The 15,112-nt window shown below is 58.3% G+C and overlaps 2 protein-coding genes across 2 annotated transcripts; one reads left to right on the top strand and one right to left on the bottom strand.

Annotated features, from left to right (window-relative positions):
- Positions 1-274: 274 nt before the first annotated feature.
- Positions 275-9,530, top strand: LOC137467929 (succinate dehydrogenase cytochrome b560 subunit, mitochondrial-like). The gene is made up of 6 exons (XM_068179339.1): positions 275-332; positions 2,670-2,726; positions 3,999-4,100; positions 5,470-5,531; positions 7,785-7,948; positions 9,375-9,530. The coding sequence occupies exons 1-6, from the start codon at positions 313-315 to the stop codon at positions 9,477-9,479; spliced, it is 510 nt and encodes a 169-aa protein (XP_068035440.1). The 5' UTR covers positions 275-312; the 3' UTR covers positions 9,480-9,530.
- Positions 9,531-10,468: 938 nt separating this feature from the next.
- Positions 10,469-14,888, bottom strand: CFAP126 (cilia and flagella associated protein 126). Its single transcript, XM_068179343.1, has 5 exons — positions 14,877-14,888; positions 14,533-14,595; positions 13,304-13,381; positions 13,043-13,213; positions 10,469-10,763 (listed from the first exon to the last, which is right to left on the bottom strand). The coding sequence occupies exons 1-5, from the start codon at positions 14,886-14,888 to the stop codon at positions 10,575-10,577; spliced, it is 513 nt and encodes a 170-aa protein (XP_068035444.1). The 3' UTR covers positions 10,469-10,574.
- Between the last annotated feature and the right edge of the window lie 224 nt (positions 14,889-15,112).

Here is a 15,112-nt window from a genome sequence, read left to right as displayed (position 1 = left end):
CGGTTATCGATCCCGGTGACCGATATCGGTTATCGATCCCGGTGACCGGTATCGGTTATCGATCCCGGTGACCGGTATCAGTACCGGTATCGGTTATCGATCCCGGTGACCGATATCGGTTCTCGATCCCGGTGACCGGTATCAGTACCGATATCGGTTATCGATCCCGGTGACCGATATCGGTTATCGTTCCCGGTGACCGATATCGGTTATCGATCCCCCCCCCCCATCGATCCCGCCCCTTCCCGCCCTCCCCGCCGCGCGCCACCACCGGAAGTGCGTCACGGCCACTTCCGGCGCGGCGGCTCCAAGATGGCGGCGCTGGCTCTGAGGTGACTCCGAGGCCCCGGGACAGGCCCGGGACAGGCCCGGGACAGGCCGGGGCCACCGGCGACACCGGGGCCACACCGGGGCCACACCGGGGCCACACCGGGGCGGGGGAGGGCCGCGCCTGAGGCTGCGGGTCCCTCAGTGTCCCCGGTGTCCCCGGTGTCCCGCCCTGTCACCCTCCCTGTCCATTCTTCCCCATTTTCCCCATTTTTTTGGAGTATTTTTCCCATTTCCCCCCATTTTTTTCCCATTTCCCCAGTTTTTCCCGGTTTTTTTTCCAACTTTTTTCCTTTTGTATTTTTTTGGTATTATCTTCTTTTTTGAGTATTATTTTATTTTGTTGCATTGTTTTCTTTTGCCAATTTCCCCCCGATTTTCCCGTTTTCCTCATTTGCCCTGTTTTCCCAATTTTATTTTTCCCATTTCCCCCCATTTTTTCCCATTTCCCATAATTTTTTTCCATTTCCCCCCATTTTTTCCATTTTTTTCCCATTTTCTCCCATTTCCCCCCATTTTTTCCATTTCCCCACATTTCCCCCATTTTTTCCCATTTCCTCCCATTTTTCCAATTTTTTTCCCATTTTTTCCCATTTCCCCCCATTTTTTCCCTTTTTTTCCCATCTTTTCCCCACTTCCCCCCATTTTCCCCCATTTTCCCCATTTTTTCCCTTTCCTCCCATTTTTCCCATTTTCCCCCCATTTCCCCTATTTTTTTTCCATTTCCCCCCATTTTTTCCCATTTCCCCCATTTTTCCCATTTCCCCCATTTTTTTCCATTTTCCCACATTTCCCCCACATTTTTTCCCATCTCCTCCCATTTTTCCAATTTTTTCCCATTTTTTCCAATTTCCCCCATTTTTTCCATTTTCCTCCCATTTCCCTAATTTTTTCCCATTTCTCCCATTTTCCCCATTTTTTTCCATTCCCCCATTTTTTTCCCATTTTTTCCCATTTTCTCCTCATTTCCCCCCCATTTTTTTCCCATTTTTCCCCCCATTTTTCCCAATTTCTCCCCATTTACCCCCCAAAAATTCCCCCTATTTTCCTCCATTTTTTCCATTCCCCCCCATTTCCCTCCATTTCCCTCATTTTTCCCATTTTCCCCCCATTTTTTCCATTTTCCCCCCATTTTTTCCCATTTTTTTCCCGTTTCCCCCATTTTTTTCCCTTTTCCCCCATTTTTTCCCATTTTTCCCATTTCCCCCCATTTTTCCCAATTTCCATTTTCTCCCCTTTCCCCCATTTTTTTTCCCATTTCCTCCAATTTTTCTTCCCCTTTCCCCCCATTTTTTCCCCATTTTTTTCCCATTTCCCCCCATTTTTTTCCCATTTTCCCTCATTGTTTTCCATTTTTCCCCACATTTTTTCCCGTTTCCTCCCATTTTCCCCATTTTTTCCCATTTTCCCCATTTCCCCCCATTTCCCCCCATTTTTCCCATTCCCCCCTCCATTTTTCTCAATTTTTTTCCATTTCCCCCTCATTTTCCTCCCATTTTTTCCCCATTTCCCCCCATTTTTTCCCATTTTCCCCCACATTTCCCCCACGTTTTTCCCGTTTCCTCCCATTTCCCCTCATTTTTCCCATTTTTTCCCATTTCCCCCCATTTTTTCCCCATTTCCTCCATTTTCCCAATTTTTTCCCATTTTCCCCCATTTCCCCCCCATTTTCCCCCATTTTTTTCCATTTCCCCCCATTTTTTCCCTTTTTCCCTCATTGTTTTCCATTTTTCCCCACATTTTTTCCCGTTTCCTCCCATTTTCCCCATTTTTTCCCATTTTCCCCATTTCCCCCCATTTTTCCCATTCCCCCCTCAATTTTTCTCAATTTTTTCCATTTTCCCCTCATTTTCCTCCCATTTTTTTCCAATTTCCCCCCATTTTTTTCCAATTTCCCCCCATTTTTTCCCATTTCCCCCCATATTTTTTCCCATTTTCCCCCCATTTTTCCCATTTCTTCCCCATTCCCCCCCATTTTTCCCAACTTTTTCCATTTTCCCCCCTTTCCCCCATTTTTTTTTCCATTTTCCCCAATTTTTTTCCCATTTTCCCCCCATTTCCCCTATTTTTTTTTCCATTTCCCCCCCCATTTTTCCCCATTTTCCCCATTTTTTCCCATTTTTTTCCATTTTCCCCCATTTCCCCTAATTTTTTTTCCATTTCCCCCCGCCATTTTTCCCATTTTTCCCCATTTTCCCCCCATTTTTCCCATTTTCCCCCCATTTTTCCCAATTTTTCCCATTTTCCCCCATTTCCCCTAATTTTTCCCCATTTTTTCCCCATGTTTCCCCATTTTTTTCCCCATTTTCCCCATTTTTTCCCATTTTTTCTCTCTTTTCCAGGGGTTTGGGGCGCCGCTGCCTCCTGGCCCGGCTGGGGCCCGGCCCCGCCCTGCACCAGTGAGAGACTGGGAGGGACTGGGAGGGATTTTGGGGTGTTTTTTGGGGTTTTGGGGTAATTTTTTGGGGTTTTGGGGTAATTTTGGGGGGTTTTGGGGTAATTTTGGGGAGTTTTCAAGGGGGTTTTTTGTTGTTTTTTTGGTGGTTTTGGTGTTTTTTGGGGTTTTGGGGTAGGATTTTGGGTTTTCTTCTGGGTTTTGTGGTTTTTTGGGGGTTTTGGGGTATTTTGGGGTGGTTTTGGGGTTTTGGGGAGGATTTTGGGGGGTTTTAGGAGTTTTGGGGTGAATTTTGGGGTGGTTTTGGGGTTTTGGGGTGGATTTTGGGGTGTTTTTGGGGTTTTGGGGTAATTTTGGGGAGTTTTGGGGAGTTTTCAAGGGGGTTTTTTGTTGTTTTTTTGGTGGTTTTGGTTTTTTTTGGGGTTTTGGGGTGGGATTTGGGGTTTTCTTATGGGTTTTGTGGGTTTTTTTTTTGGATTTAGGGGTGTTTTGGGGTAGATTTTGGGGTGGTTTTGGGGTGGATTTGGGGGTGTTTTTGGTGTTTTGGGGTGTTTTTGGGGGTTTTGGGGTCGATTTTGGGGTATTTTTGGGGTTTTGGGGTGGGTTTTAGAGGGTTTTGTTTGGGTTTTAGGGGTGGCTTTAGGGTTTTTTCTCAGTTTGGGGTGGGTTTAGGGTATTTTTTGGGGTAGATTTCGGGGCTTTTTGTGTTTTAGGGTGGGTTTAGGGTGTTTTTTTCTGGGTTTTACTGGTGGGTTTAGGGTTTTAGGGTTGGGTTTAGGGTATTTTTTGGGTTTTTGGGTTTGGTTTAGAGTTTTTCTGGGTGGATTTGGGGTTTTGGGGTGGGTTTAGGGTATTTTTTCTGGGTTTTGGGGTGGATTTAGGGTTTTAGGGTTGGGTTTAGGTTATTTTTTCTGGGTTTTGGGGTGGGTTTAGGGTTTTTGGGATGGGTTTAGGTTATTTTTTCTGGGGTTTGGGGTGGGTTTAGGGTGTTTTTTCTGGGTTTTACTGGTGGGTTTAGGGTTTTAGGGTTGGGTTTAGGTTATTTTTCTGGGTTTTGGGTTGGGTTTAGAGTTTTTTCTGGGGTGGATTTGGGGTTTTGGGGTGGGTTTAGGGTTTTAGGGATGGGTTTAGGGTGTTTTTTCTGGGTTTTGGGGTGGATTTAGGGTTTTTGGGATGGGTTTAGGTTATTTTTTCTGGGTTTTGGGGTGGGTTTAGGGTTTTAGGGTTGGGTTTAGGGTGGTTTTGGGGCTGGGGCTCAGGCCCTGCCCTGTCCCAGGGCGATCCCGATGGGGACGACGGCGCGGGAGGAGATGAGGAGCTTCTGGGAGAGGAACTCGCGCTCGGGGCGGCCCCTGTCCCCCCACATCAGCATCTACAAGTGAGGGACACCCCAAAACACCCCTAAACCAGCCAGGGAACCCCAAAACCACCCCCATGCTGCCCAAAACCGCACAGACCGGCCCTTAAAACAGCCCAAAGCAGCCCCAATCACCCCAAAACCACCCTAAAACAGCTCTAATCACCCCAAAACCAGCCCAAATTACCCAAAACCACCCTAAAATGGCACTGATCGCCCCAAACCACCCTAAAACAGCCCTAATCACCCCAAAACCAGCCCTAATCACCCCAAAACCACCCTAAAATGGCCCAAATCACCCCAAAACCATCCTAAAACAGCCCTAATCACCCAAAACCAGCCCTAATCACCCCAAAACCACCCTAAAATGGCCCCAATCACCCCAAAACCATCCTAAAACAGCCCTAATTACCCCAAATTCCCCCCAAAATCCCCCTAATTCCCCCCAAATCCCCTGAATTCCCCCCCAACCCCCCCAAATTCTCCCCAAACGCCCCAAATTCCCCCCAGGCCACCCCAAATTCCACCCAAAACCCCCCAGATTCCCCCAAAATCTCCCCAGAACCCCCCGAATTCCCCCCAAAACCCCCCAAATTCCCCCAAAATCTCCCCAAACCCCCCTAATTCCCCCCAAAATCCCCCGAATTCCCCCCAGGCCACCCCAAATTCCCCCCAGGCCGCCCCAAATTCCCCCCAGACCGCCCCAAATTCCCCCCAAAACCCCCCAGATTCCCCCAAAATCTCCCCAACCCCCCCCCCTAATTCACCCCAAAACCCCCCAAATTCCCCGCAAAACCCCCCAAATTCCCCCAAAATCTCTCCAAAACCCCCCCTAATTCCCCCCAGGCCGCCCCGAATTCCCCCAGGCCGCCCCAAATTCCCCCCAGGCCACCCCAAATTCCCCCCAAAACCCCCCAGATTCCCCCAAAATCTCCCCAACCCCCCCAATTCACCCCAAAACCCCCCAGATTCCCCCCAAAACCCCCCAAATTCCCCCAAAATCTCCCCAAACCCCCCTAATTCACCCCAAAACCCCCAAATTCCCCCCAGGCCACCCCAAACTCCCCCCAGGCCGCCCCAAATTCCCCCCAGGCCACCCCAAATTCCCCCCAAAACCCCCCAGATTCCCCCAAAATCTCCCCAACCCCCCCCCTAATTCACCCCCAAAACCCCCCAAATTCCCCCCCAAACCCCCCAAATTCCCCCAAAATCTCCCCAAAACCCCCCGAATTCCCCCCAGGCCACCCCAAACTCCCCCAGGCCACCCCAAACTCCCCCCAGGCCACCCCAAACTCCCCCCAGGCCGCCCCAAACTCCCCCCAGCGCACCCCAATGCCCCCCCCCCCGTTGCCCTGGGTTTTGGGGTGACCCCAGCCCCGCTCTGTTCCAGGTGGTCGCTGCCCATGGCCATGTCCATCAGCCACCGCGGCACCGGCGTCGCCCTCAGCCTCGGTGGGTGGCACCCGGGGACGCCCCTGGCATCCCACAGCTCGGGGGCTTTCCTGGGAAGCCTCTGCTCTGCCTCCTCCAGCCCCCCAAAATTCCCCCCAAAATTCCCCCCAAAATCCCCCACAAAATCCCCCCAAAATTCCCCCCAAATCCCCCACAAAATTCCCCCAAAATTCCCCCAAAATTCCCCCAAAATTCCCCCAAAATTCCCCCAAAATTCCCCCAAAATTCTCCCTAAATTCTCCCTAAATTCTCCCAAAATTCTCCCAAAATTCCCCGCAAAATCCCCCTCAAAATCCCCCCCAAAATTCCCCGCAAAATCCCCCTCAAAATTCTCCCAAAATTCCCCCAAATCCCCCCCAAAATTCTCCCAAATTCTCCCAAAATTCCCCCAAATCCCCCACAAAATCTTCTCATCCCTGTTTTCCCATCCCTGTTTTTTTCCCATCCATATTTTCCCCATTCCTTTTTTTCCCCATCCCTGTTTTACCCCATCCCTGTTTTCCTATCCCTATTTTCCCCATTCCTTTTTTTCCCCATTCCTTTTTTTCCCCATTCCTTTTTTTCCCCATCCCTGTTTTTTCCCCATCCCTGTTTTTTCCCCATCCCTATTTCCCTGAGTTTTTTTCACCCCTGAGTTTTTTTCCATCCCTGAGTTTTTCCCCTGTTCTCCCTGGTGTGTTCCATCCCATCCTGGCTGGATCCCTGTTTTCCCTGGATCCCTTTTCCAGCTGTATCCCTGTCCCCATTCCAGGTGGATCCCTGTTTTCCCTGGATCCCTTTTCCAGGTGCATCCCTGTCCCCATTCCAGGTGGATCCCTGGTTGTTTCCCAGGTGTATCCCTGTTTTCCCTGGATCCCTTTTCCAGCTGTATCCCTGTCCCCATTCCAGGTGGATCCCTGTTTTCCCTGGATCCCTTTTCCAGCTGTATCCCTGTCCCCATTCCAGGTGGATCCCTGGTTGTTTCCCAGGTGTATCTCTGTTTTCCCTGGATCCCTTTTCCAGGTGTAGTCCTGTCCCCATTCCAGGTGGATCCCTGTTTTCCTTGGATCTCTGTTTTCCAGCTGTATCCCTGTCCCCATTCCAGGTGTATCCCTGTTTTCCCTGGATCCCTTTTCCAGGTGTATCCCTGTTTTCCCTGGATCCCTTTTCCAGGTGCATCGCTGTCCTCATTCCAGGTGGATCCCTGTCCCCATTCCAGGTGTATCCCTGCTCTCCCTGGTGTGTTCCATCCCCATTCCAGGTGTATCCCTGTTCTCCAGGTGTATCCCTGTCCCCATTCCAGGTGTATCCCTGTCCCCATTCCAGGTGTATCCCTGCTCTCCAGGTGTATCCCTGTCCCCATTCCAGGTGTATCCCTGTTTCCCCAGGTGTATCCCTGTTCTCCAGGTGTATCCCTGCTCTCCAGGTGTATCCCTGTCCCCATTCCAGGTGTATCCCTGCTCTCCAGGTGTATCCCTGTGTTCCAGGTGTATCCCTGCTCTCCAGGTGTATCCCTGTCCCCATTCCAGGTGTATCCCTGCTCTCCAGGTGTATCCCTGTGTTCCAGGTGTATCCCTGCTCTCCAGGTGTATCCCTGTCCCCATTCCAGGTGTATCCCTGTCCCCATTCCAGGTGTATCCCTGTCCCCATTCCAGGTGTATCCCTGCTCTCCAGGTGTGTCCCTGCTCTCCCTGGGGGTCACTGATGGGCTCCATCCCCGTGTCCCAGGTGTGTCCCTGTGTTCCAGGTGTATCCCTGTTCTCCAGGTGTATCCCTGTCCCCATTCCAGGTGTATCCCTGTTCTCCCTGGTGTGTTCCATCCCCATTCCAGGTGTATCCCTGTTTCCCAGGTGTATCCCTGTTCTCCAGGTGTATCCCTGTCCCCATTCCAGGTGTATCCCTGCTCTCCAGGTGTATCCCTGTCCCCATTCCAGGTGTATCCCTGCTCTCCAGGTGTATCCCTGTCCCCATTCCAGGTGTATCCCTGTTTCCCAGGTGTATCCCTGTTCTCCAGGTGTATCCCTGCTCTCCAGGTGTATCCCTGTCCCCATTCCAGGTGTATCCCTGCTCTCCAGGTGTATCCCTGTGTTCCAGGTGTATCCCTGTCCCCATTCCAGGTGTATACCTGTTTTCCAGGTGTATCCCTGTCCCCATTCCAGGTGTATCCCTGCTCTCCAGGTGTATCCCTGTCCCCATTCCAGGTGTATCCCTGCTCTCCAGGCGTGTCCCTGCTCTCCCTGGGGGTCACTGATGGGCTCTATCCCCGTGTCCCAGGTGTGTCCCTGTTCTCCCTGGCCGCTCTCCTGCTCCCGGAGCAATTCCCGCATTACCTGGCTCAGGTGCGGGCCCTGAGCCTGGGCCCCGCCCTCATCTGCTCGGCCAAGTTCCTGCTGGCCCTGCCCGTGTCCTACCACACCTGGAACGGGATCCGGCACCTGGTGAGCGCCAGCCCGGCCACTCGGGAACGCCGCGCCTGGAACGTCCCCCGCTGGGGACAGCGGGGTGACAAAGGGCGTGGCACCGGGGCGTGGCCCCCGCCCGGGCGCCTCGGGATCGGGGAGGAATTTTGGGAACGGCACAAAACTGCAGAGGGATCCCGGAGCGTCCCGGTGCTCCCAGCGTGGGACTGGGATTGGGGCACGCCGGGGGAGGGCCCGGGCTGCTCCGGGGCTTTCTTGGGGTTTTGGGGAATTCCGGATCCGTGGGGTTCCCGGGGAGGGATCGGCCCCGGGGTTTGGGGGGTGGTGAAGGTTTTCCACATTGTGGGAATAATGGGAGTGGGGAGAGTGGGAATGGGAATAATGGGAATAAGGGGAATAATGGAATAAGGGGAATGGGGAGAGTGGGAATGGGAATAATGGGACTAATGGGAATAATGGGAATGGGGAGAGTGGGAATGGGAATAATGGGAATAATGGGAATAATGGGAATGGGGAGAGGGAATGGGAATAGTGGGAATAGTGGGAATAATGGGAATAATGGGAATAATGGCAATGGGGAGAGTGGGAATGGGAATAATGGGAATAATGGGAATAATGGGAATAATGGAAAAGGGGAGAGGGAATGGGAATAGTGGGAATAATGGGAATGGGGAGTGTGGGAATGGGAATAATGGGAATAATGGGAATAATGGGAATGGGGAGTGTGGGAATGGGAATAATGGGAATTGGGGAGAGGGGATGGGAACGGGAGTGTGGAAATAGGAATGGGGAGAGTGAGAATGGGAATGGGAACTGGGGAGAGGGGATGGGAATGGGGAGAATGGGAATAATGGGAATAGTGGGAACTGGAGAGGGATGGGAATGGGGAGAGTGGGAATGGGAATGGGAGTGTGGAGAGGGGATGGAATGAGGGGAGAAGGGCTGGAAGGGGGAGATGGGAAGGGAATGGGAACTGGGATGGAAGTGGGAAAGGGGAGAGGGGATGGGAGAGGGGGAGAAGGGATGAGAAAAAGTGGGAGGGGGATGGGAAGAAGGGGAGGGGAGCAGGGAAGGGGGGGTGGGAACAGGGGATGGAATTGGGAAAGGGGAGAGGAACAATGGGGAGAGGAAATGGGGAACGGGGACAGGGAGCAGGGAAGAGGGGTGGGAACAGGGGATGGAAGTGGGAAGGGGGAGAGGAACAATGGGGAGAGGAAATGGGGAACGGGGACAGGGAGCAGGGAAGAGGGGTGGGAACAGGGGATGGAAGTGGGAAAGGGGAGAGGAACAATGGGGAGAGGAAATGGGGAACGGGGACAGGGAGCAGGGAAGGGGGTGGGAACAGGGGACACTGCGGGAAGGTCTGGGGGCGTGTCCCCTGCCAGGGACCCCCGGCGGGGGCTCGGGGACAGAGTGGCACCGCTGTCCCCTGGTGTCCCCGCAGGCCTGGGACCTGGGCAAGGGGCTGCGGCTGCCGCAGGTGACCCAGTCGGGCGTGCTGGTGCTGGCCCTGACCCTGCTCTCCTCCGCCGGCCTGGCCGCCCTGTGACAATTCCGGGAATTCCGGCGATTCCCGCCCCCTCCCGGGGGAAGGTGACGCTTCCCCCCTCCTCAAAATCCCGGGATGAGCAGAGCTGCCCCTCCTGCCCCACCTCCCCGGCGTCCCCACGTGTCCCCGCGGCCGGGACAATGCGGGATCTGTGTCCCCACGAGTGGGATCGGGAACGGGAACGGGGCGGCCGCGTGTGGGATCGCAGCGGGACAAGGAGCTCCATTGAGGCAGCGCCCCACGGGGGTGGGTGACAGGTGACATCTCGCTGCCACCCCCGCTGCCACCCCGCTGCCACCGCCCGGGGTCCTCAATCCCGTGGGAATTCCATGATTCAGCCCAATTTGGGGGGGAAATCCCCGGTGTTGGGGCGTCCCGTGCGGGTTTTCCCGGCGGGGAGGGGTTTTGTCACCTCAGGTGTTGTCACCTGTCCCCTGGGGAATAAAGCAGCTCTGATCCTCCAGCCCCGTGTCCCTCCCCTGTCCCACAGCCAGGAATGGGATTCTCCTCTGGGATTTGGGGAATTGCTGCTCCCCAGAGGAGCCCGGCGTCGGAAAAAACCTGGGAAAAAAAACAAAATTTGCGGCAGGGATGAGCAGGGGGTTTTGGGGTCGAGTTTAGGGGATTTCTAACCTTTGGGGTAGATTTAGGGTTTTTTTTGGGTGGATTTAGGGTTTTTTTTTTGGGTTCCTGCCCCAGCTCCGTGTGGGGACGAATCCTGCTGGTAAAATCCAGGATTTTTGGGGGAATAATCTTCTCGTGGTTGGGATTTTGGGGTGGCAGGAGGGGGGTGGGGGGCTCGATCCCATCCCAATCCCATCCCCAATTAATTTCCCAATTAAGAACCCTCCCCTGGGACCAGGGAGGAAGAAGAGGAGGAGGAGGAGGGAGGAGCAGGGCCTAACCCTAAACCCCGAATGGATTTGGGCTCATTCCAAGGATTTCCTGCATTTCCCAACCTTTATTTCCCACTTTTTTTGGGGGGAGGGCCCAGACCCTCCTGTGCCCCACTGAGGGGAGGGAAAGGTGGGATTGGGGGGGGGGGAGATTGTCCCCAGGGGAGGGGACAATGACAGCAGAGCCACCTCCAGGGGCTCAGGAGCTGGGGGGGGCCCTGGAGCTGAGGGGATTTTGGGGAGAGGGTCCCCCCCCAGGGGGATTTTGGGGAGAGGGTCCCCCCTCAGGGTTGTCCCCGGGGTTTGGGGCCTCAGGGCTTTGGGGGGAGCCCCCGCTGGGACCCCCCATGTCCTTTCCAGAAGGTTCCGTGTCCCAGGGTTTCTGCAGCTGTGGGATGGAGGGAGGGGGGTCAGGGGGGTCCCCAGGGAGGGGAAATGGGGTGGGACCCCTCAGAAGTGGGGAGCTGCTGCCTTTGGGGTGTGGATCCCCCCCGGAGCCGGGGCCAGGCCTGGCTTTGGGATGGCCGGGGGCACCGGGAGCTGCCTCCTTGTAGGAACAGCCCCAAAATTGTGTCCCCCCCATTCCCACATCCCCCATGGCTGTTTGTCCCATCCCTGTGTCCCCTTTATCCCCACATCCCTGTCCCCTGTCCCCGTATCCCCCCGTCCCCCAGCCCCGTGTCCCTGTGTCCCCTTTATCCCCACATCCTCCATGTCCCTTTGTCCCCCCATGTGCCCCATCCCCATATCTGTGTCCCCCCTTATCCCCACATTCCTCACTCCTGTCCCCCATGCCCATGTCCCCCTGTCCCCCATCCCTGTGTCCCCTTTGTCCCCCCATCCCTCTGATCCCCTGTCCCCATGTCCCCCCCATGTCCCCCTGTCCCCCACCACGCTGTCCCCTCTCCTGTCGGTTCTGTGCCACCCCCTGCCCGTCACCGAGCCCCGGGGCTGTCCCCAGTGTGTCCTCGGGGTGTCCCGGGTGTGTCCCAGCTGTCCCCAGGTGTGTCCCAGGTGTGTCCCAGGTGTGTCACCTTGCCGGTGACCCGGGTGTGGAGGCCGTTGCAGGCTGTCTGCAGGGCCCAGGGCTGTCCCTGTGTACCCCGGGTGTCCCCAGCTGTCCCAGGTGTGTCCCAGGGCTGTCCCAGCTGTCCCCAGATGTGTCCCAGCTGTCCCCAGATGTGTCTCAGCTGTCCCCAGGTGTGTCCCAGGTGTGTCACCTTGCGGTGACCCGGGTGCGGAGGCCGTTGCAGGCTGTCCGCAGGGCCCGGGGCTGTCCCTGTGTGTCCCAGCTGTCCCCAGGTGTGTCCCAGCTGTCCCCAGGTGTGTCCCAGCTGTCCCCAGATGTGTCCCAGGTGTGTCCCAGCTGTGTCCCCATGTCCCAGCTGTCCCCAGGTGTGTCCCAGGTGTGTCCCCGTGTCCCAGGTGTGTCCCAGGTGTGTCCCCGTGTCCCAGGTGTGTCCCAGGTGTGTCACCTTGCCGGTGACCTGGGTGCGGAGGCCGTTGCAGGCTCTCCGCAGGGCCCGGGGCTGTCCCTGTGTGTCCCTGTGTGTCCCAGGTGTCCCCAGGTGTGTCCCAGCAGTCCCCAGGTGTGTCCCAGCTGTGTCCCCATGTCCCAGCTGTCCCCAGGTGTGTCCCAGGTGTGTCACCTTGCCGGTGACCCGGGTGCGGAGGCCGTTGCAGGCTCTCCGCAGGGCCCGGGGCTGTCCCTGTGTACCCCGGGTGTGTCCCCATGTCCCAGCTGTCCCCAGGTGTGTCCCAGGTGTGTCACCTTGCCGGTGACCCGGGTGCGGAGGCTGTTGCAGGCTGTCTGCAGGGCCCAGGGCTGCCCCTGTGTGTCCCTGTGTGTCCAGCTGTCCCCAAGTGTGTCCCCATGTCCCAGGTGTGTCCCAGGTGTGTCACCTTGCCGGTGACCCGGGTGCGGAGGCCGTTGCAGGCTCTCCGCAGGGCCCGGGGCTGTCCCTGTGTGTCCCAGCTGTCCCCAGGTGTGTCCCCGTGTCCCAGGTGTGTCCCAGGTGTGTCACCTTGCCGGTGACCCGGGTGCGGAGGCCGTTGCAGGCTCTCTGCAGAGCCCGGGGCTGTCCCTGTGTACCCCGGGTGTGTCCCCAGGTGTGTCCCAGCTGTCCCCAGGTGTGTCCCAGCTGTGTCCCCATGTCCCAGCTGTCCCCAGGTGTGTCCCAGGTGTGTCCCGTGTCCCAGGTGTGTCCCAGGTGTGTCACCTTGCCGGTGACCCGGGTGCAGAGGCCGTTGCAGGCTGTCCGCAGGGCACGGGGCTGTCCCTATGTGTCCCAGCTGTCCCCAGGTGTGTCCCAGCTGTCCCCAGGTGTGTCCCAGGTGTGTCCCCATGTCCCAGCAGTCCCCAGGTGTGTCCCAGGTGTGTCCCAGCTGTGTCCCCATGTCCCAGCTGTCCCCAGGTGTGTCCCAGGTGTGTCCCAGCTGTGTCCCCATGTCCCAGCTGTCCCCAGGTGTGTCCCCAGCTGTGTCCCCATGTCCCAGCTGTCCCCAGGTGTGTCCCCGTGTCCCAGGTGTGTCCCAGGTGTGTCACCTTGCCGGTGACCCGGGTGCGGAGGCCGTTGCAGGCTCTCCGCAGGGCCCGGGGCTGTCCCTGTGTACCCCGGGTGTGTCCCCATGTCCCAGCTGTCCCCAGGTGTGTCCCAGGTGTGTCACCTTGCCGGTGACCCGGGTGCGGAGGCCGTTGCAGGCTCTCCGCAGGGCCCGGGGCTGCTCCCGGGCCAGGCGGGCGGCGGCCGCGGGCGAGCGGGCGCTCAGGTCCAGGCGGGCCGGGGGGATGCGCGCTGGCATGTCCCATGTCCCCAGGAAGGTGCCCCACGGCGACACCTGCGGCCGGGCACGGCGCGGGGGTGGCCCCGGTGCCGGTGCCCCCCCCGGGAGCGGGGGGTGCCCCCCGAAATGCCCCGCGGGGCTCACCTGGGAGCGCGGCACGTGCGGCAGGAGGTGGCCCCGGGCGTTGGCGATGAACGGGGTCGGGGGGCGAGGGGCGGGGAGCTGGGGGCGAGGGGACATGGGACATGCGGAGGGGGGGGTCACGACCGGCCTGGGGGGGCCTGGTGGCGCCGGGAGAGGTTTGGGGGTCCTGGGGTGGGGTTTGGGGGGAGCTGGGGTGGGGTTTGGGGGGAATAAGGACCGGGCTGGGGGGTCCATGGTGGCCCTGGGAGGGGTTTGGTGGTCCTGGGGTGGGGTTTGGGGGTCCTGGGGTGGGGTTTGGGGGTCCTGGGGTAGGGTTTGGGGGTCCTGGGGTGGGGTTTGGGGGGGATAAGGACCGGGCTGGGGGGTCCATGGTGGCCCTGGGAGGGGTTTGGGGGTCCTGGGGTGGGGTTTGGGGGGCCTGGAGTGGGGTTTGGGGGGGGTCATGACAGACTTGGGGGGGTCCTGGTGGCCCCGGGAGGGGTTTGGGGGTCCTGGGGTGAGGTTTGAGGGGTCAGGACTGGGCTCGGGGGGGTCCTGGTGGCCTTGGGAGGGGTTTGGGGGTCCTGGAGTGAGGTTTGGGGGGCCTGGAGTGGGGTTTGGGGGGGTCATGACAGACTTGGGGGGGCCTGGTGGCCCCGGGAGGGGTTTGGGGGTCCTGGGGTGGGGTTGGGGGGGGATAAGGACTGGGCTAGGGGGGTCCATGGTGGCCTCGGGAGGGCTTTGGGGGTCCTGGGGTGGGATTTGGGGGGCGTCATGACAAGCCTGGGGGGCCTGGTGGCCCTGGGAGGGGTTTGGGGGTCCTGGGGTGAGGTTTGGGGGGGTCAGGACTGGGCTCGGGGGGGCCTGGTGGCCCTGGGAGGGATTTGGGGGTCCTGGGGTGGGGTTTGGGGAGGGTCCATGGTGGCCCTGGGAGGGGTTTGGTGGTCCTGGGTGAGGTTTGGGGGTCCTGGGGTGGGTTTTGGGGGGGGTCATGACAGACCTGGGGTGTCCTGCTGGCCCTGGGAGGGGTTTGGGGGTCCTGGGGTGAGGTTTGGGGGGGTCCTGGTGGCCCTGGGAGGGGTTTGGGGGGTCCAGGCTGGGGCTGGGGGGGTCTCAGAGGCCTCGGGGGGGGGGGGGGGCTGGGCTGGGGTTGAGGAGGGATTCAGGGGTCCAGGCCACAGCTGGGGGGGACCTGGGGGTCCCGGTCAGGCCCGGGGGTTTTGGGGGTCAAGGCCAAGCTCGGGGGGTACCTTCGGGGGGGGGCGGGGCACGGTCCAGCACTGCAGGCGGGGGGGGCTGAAGGCATCCTCGTACTGGGGAGGGGGAGATCCCGCTGAGAGCCGGGATCCCCCGGGCCCTCCCCCGCGACCCCCGGGCCTGCTCTCCCCCCTTGTCCCCCCCATTTTTCCCCCTTTTCTCCCCCATCCCCCTTTCCCCTCCCTCTCTCTCCCCCCGTTTCGCCCCCTCTTTCCTCCCACCTCTTCTTCCCCTTTGTTCCCCCTTTTCCCGCCTCGTTTTCCCCCTTTTTTCCCCCTTTTTTTCCCCTTTTTTCCCCTTTTTTCACCATTTCCCCCGTTTCCCCCCCTCCCCCCACCTGCCCCGCCATGTTTCGTTGCCCGGCAACCGCCGCGCGCGCCCCTCCGGGAGGGCGTGGCCAAGCACGTCATCGGTGAACGCCCCGCCCCTTGCCTGACCACGCCCCTCGATGGCTCCGCCCCCTCCCCGGGCGGGTCCCGGGACAGGAGGGGACACAAAGGGACAGGGACAGGAGGGGACACAAAGGGACAGGGACAGGAGGGCTCTGTCCTCATCCTGTCCCCTGCATTGTCC

The sequence above is a fragment of the Anomalospiza imberbis genome, unplaced genomic scaffold (genome assembly GCF_031753505.1).
Source record: "Anomalospiza imberbis isolate Cuckoo-Finch-1a 21T00152 unplaced genomic scaffold, ASM3175350v1 scaffold_881, whole genome shotgun sequence".
Classification (NCBI taxonomy): domain Eukaryota; kingdom Metazoa; phylum Chordata; class Aves; order Passeriformes; family Viduidae; genus Anomalospiza; species Anomalospiza imberbis.
Note: the sequence above shows the minus strand (reverse complement) of the source record. Positions and strands in the feature narration are given on the sequence as shown.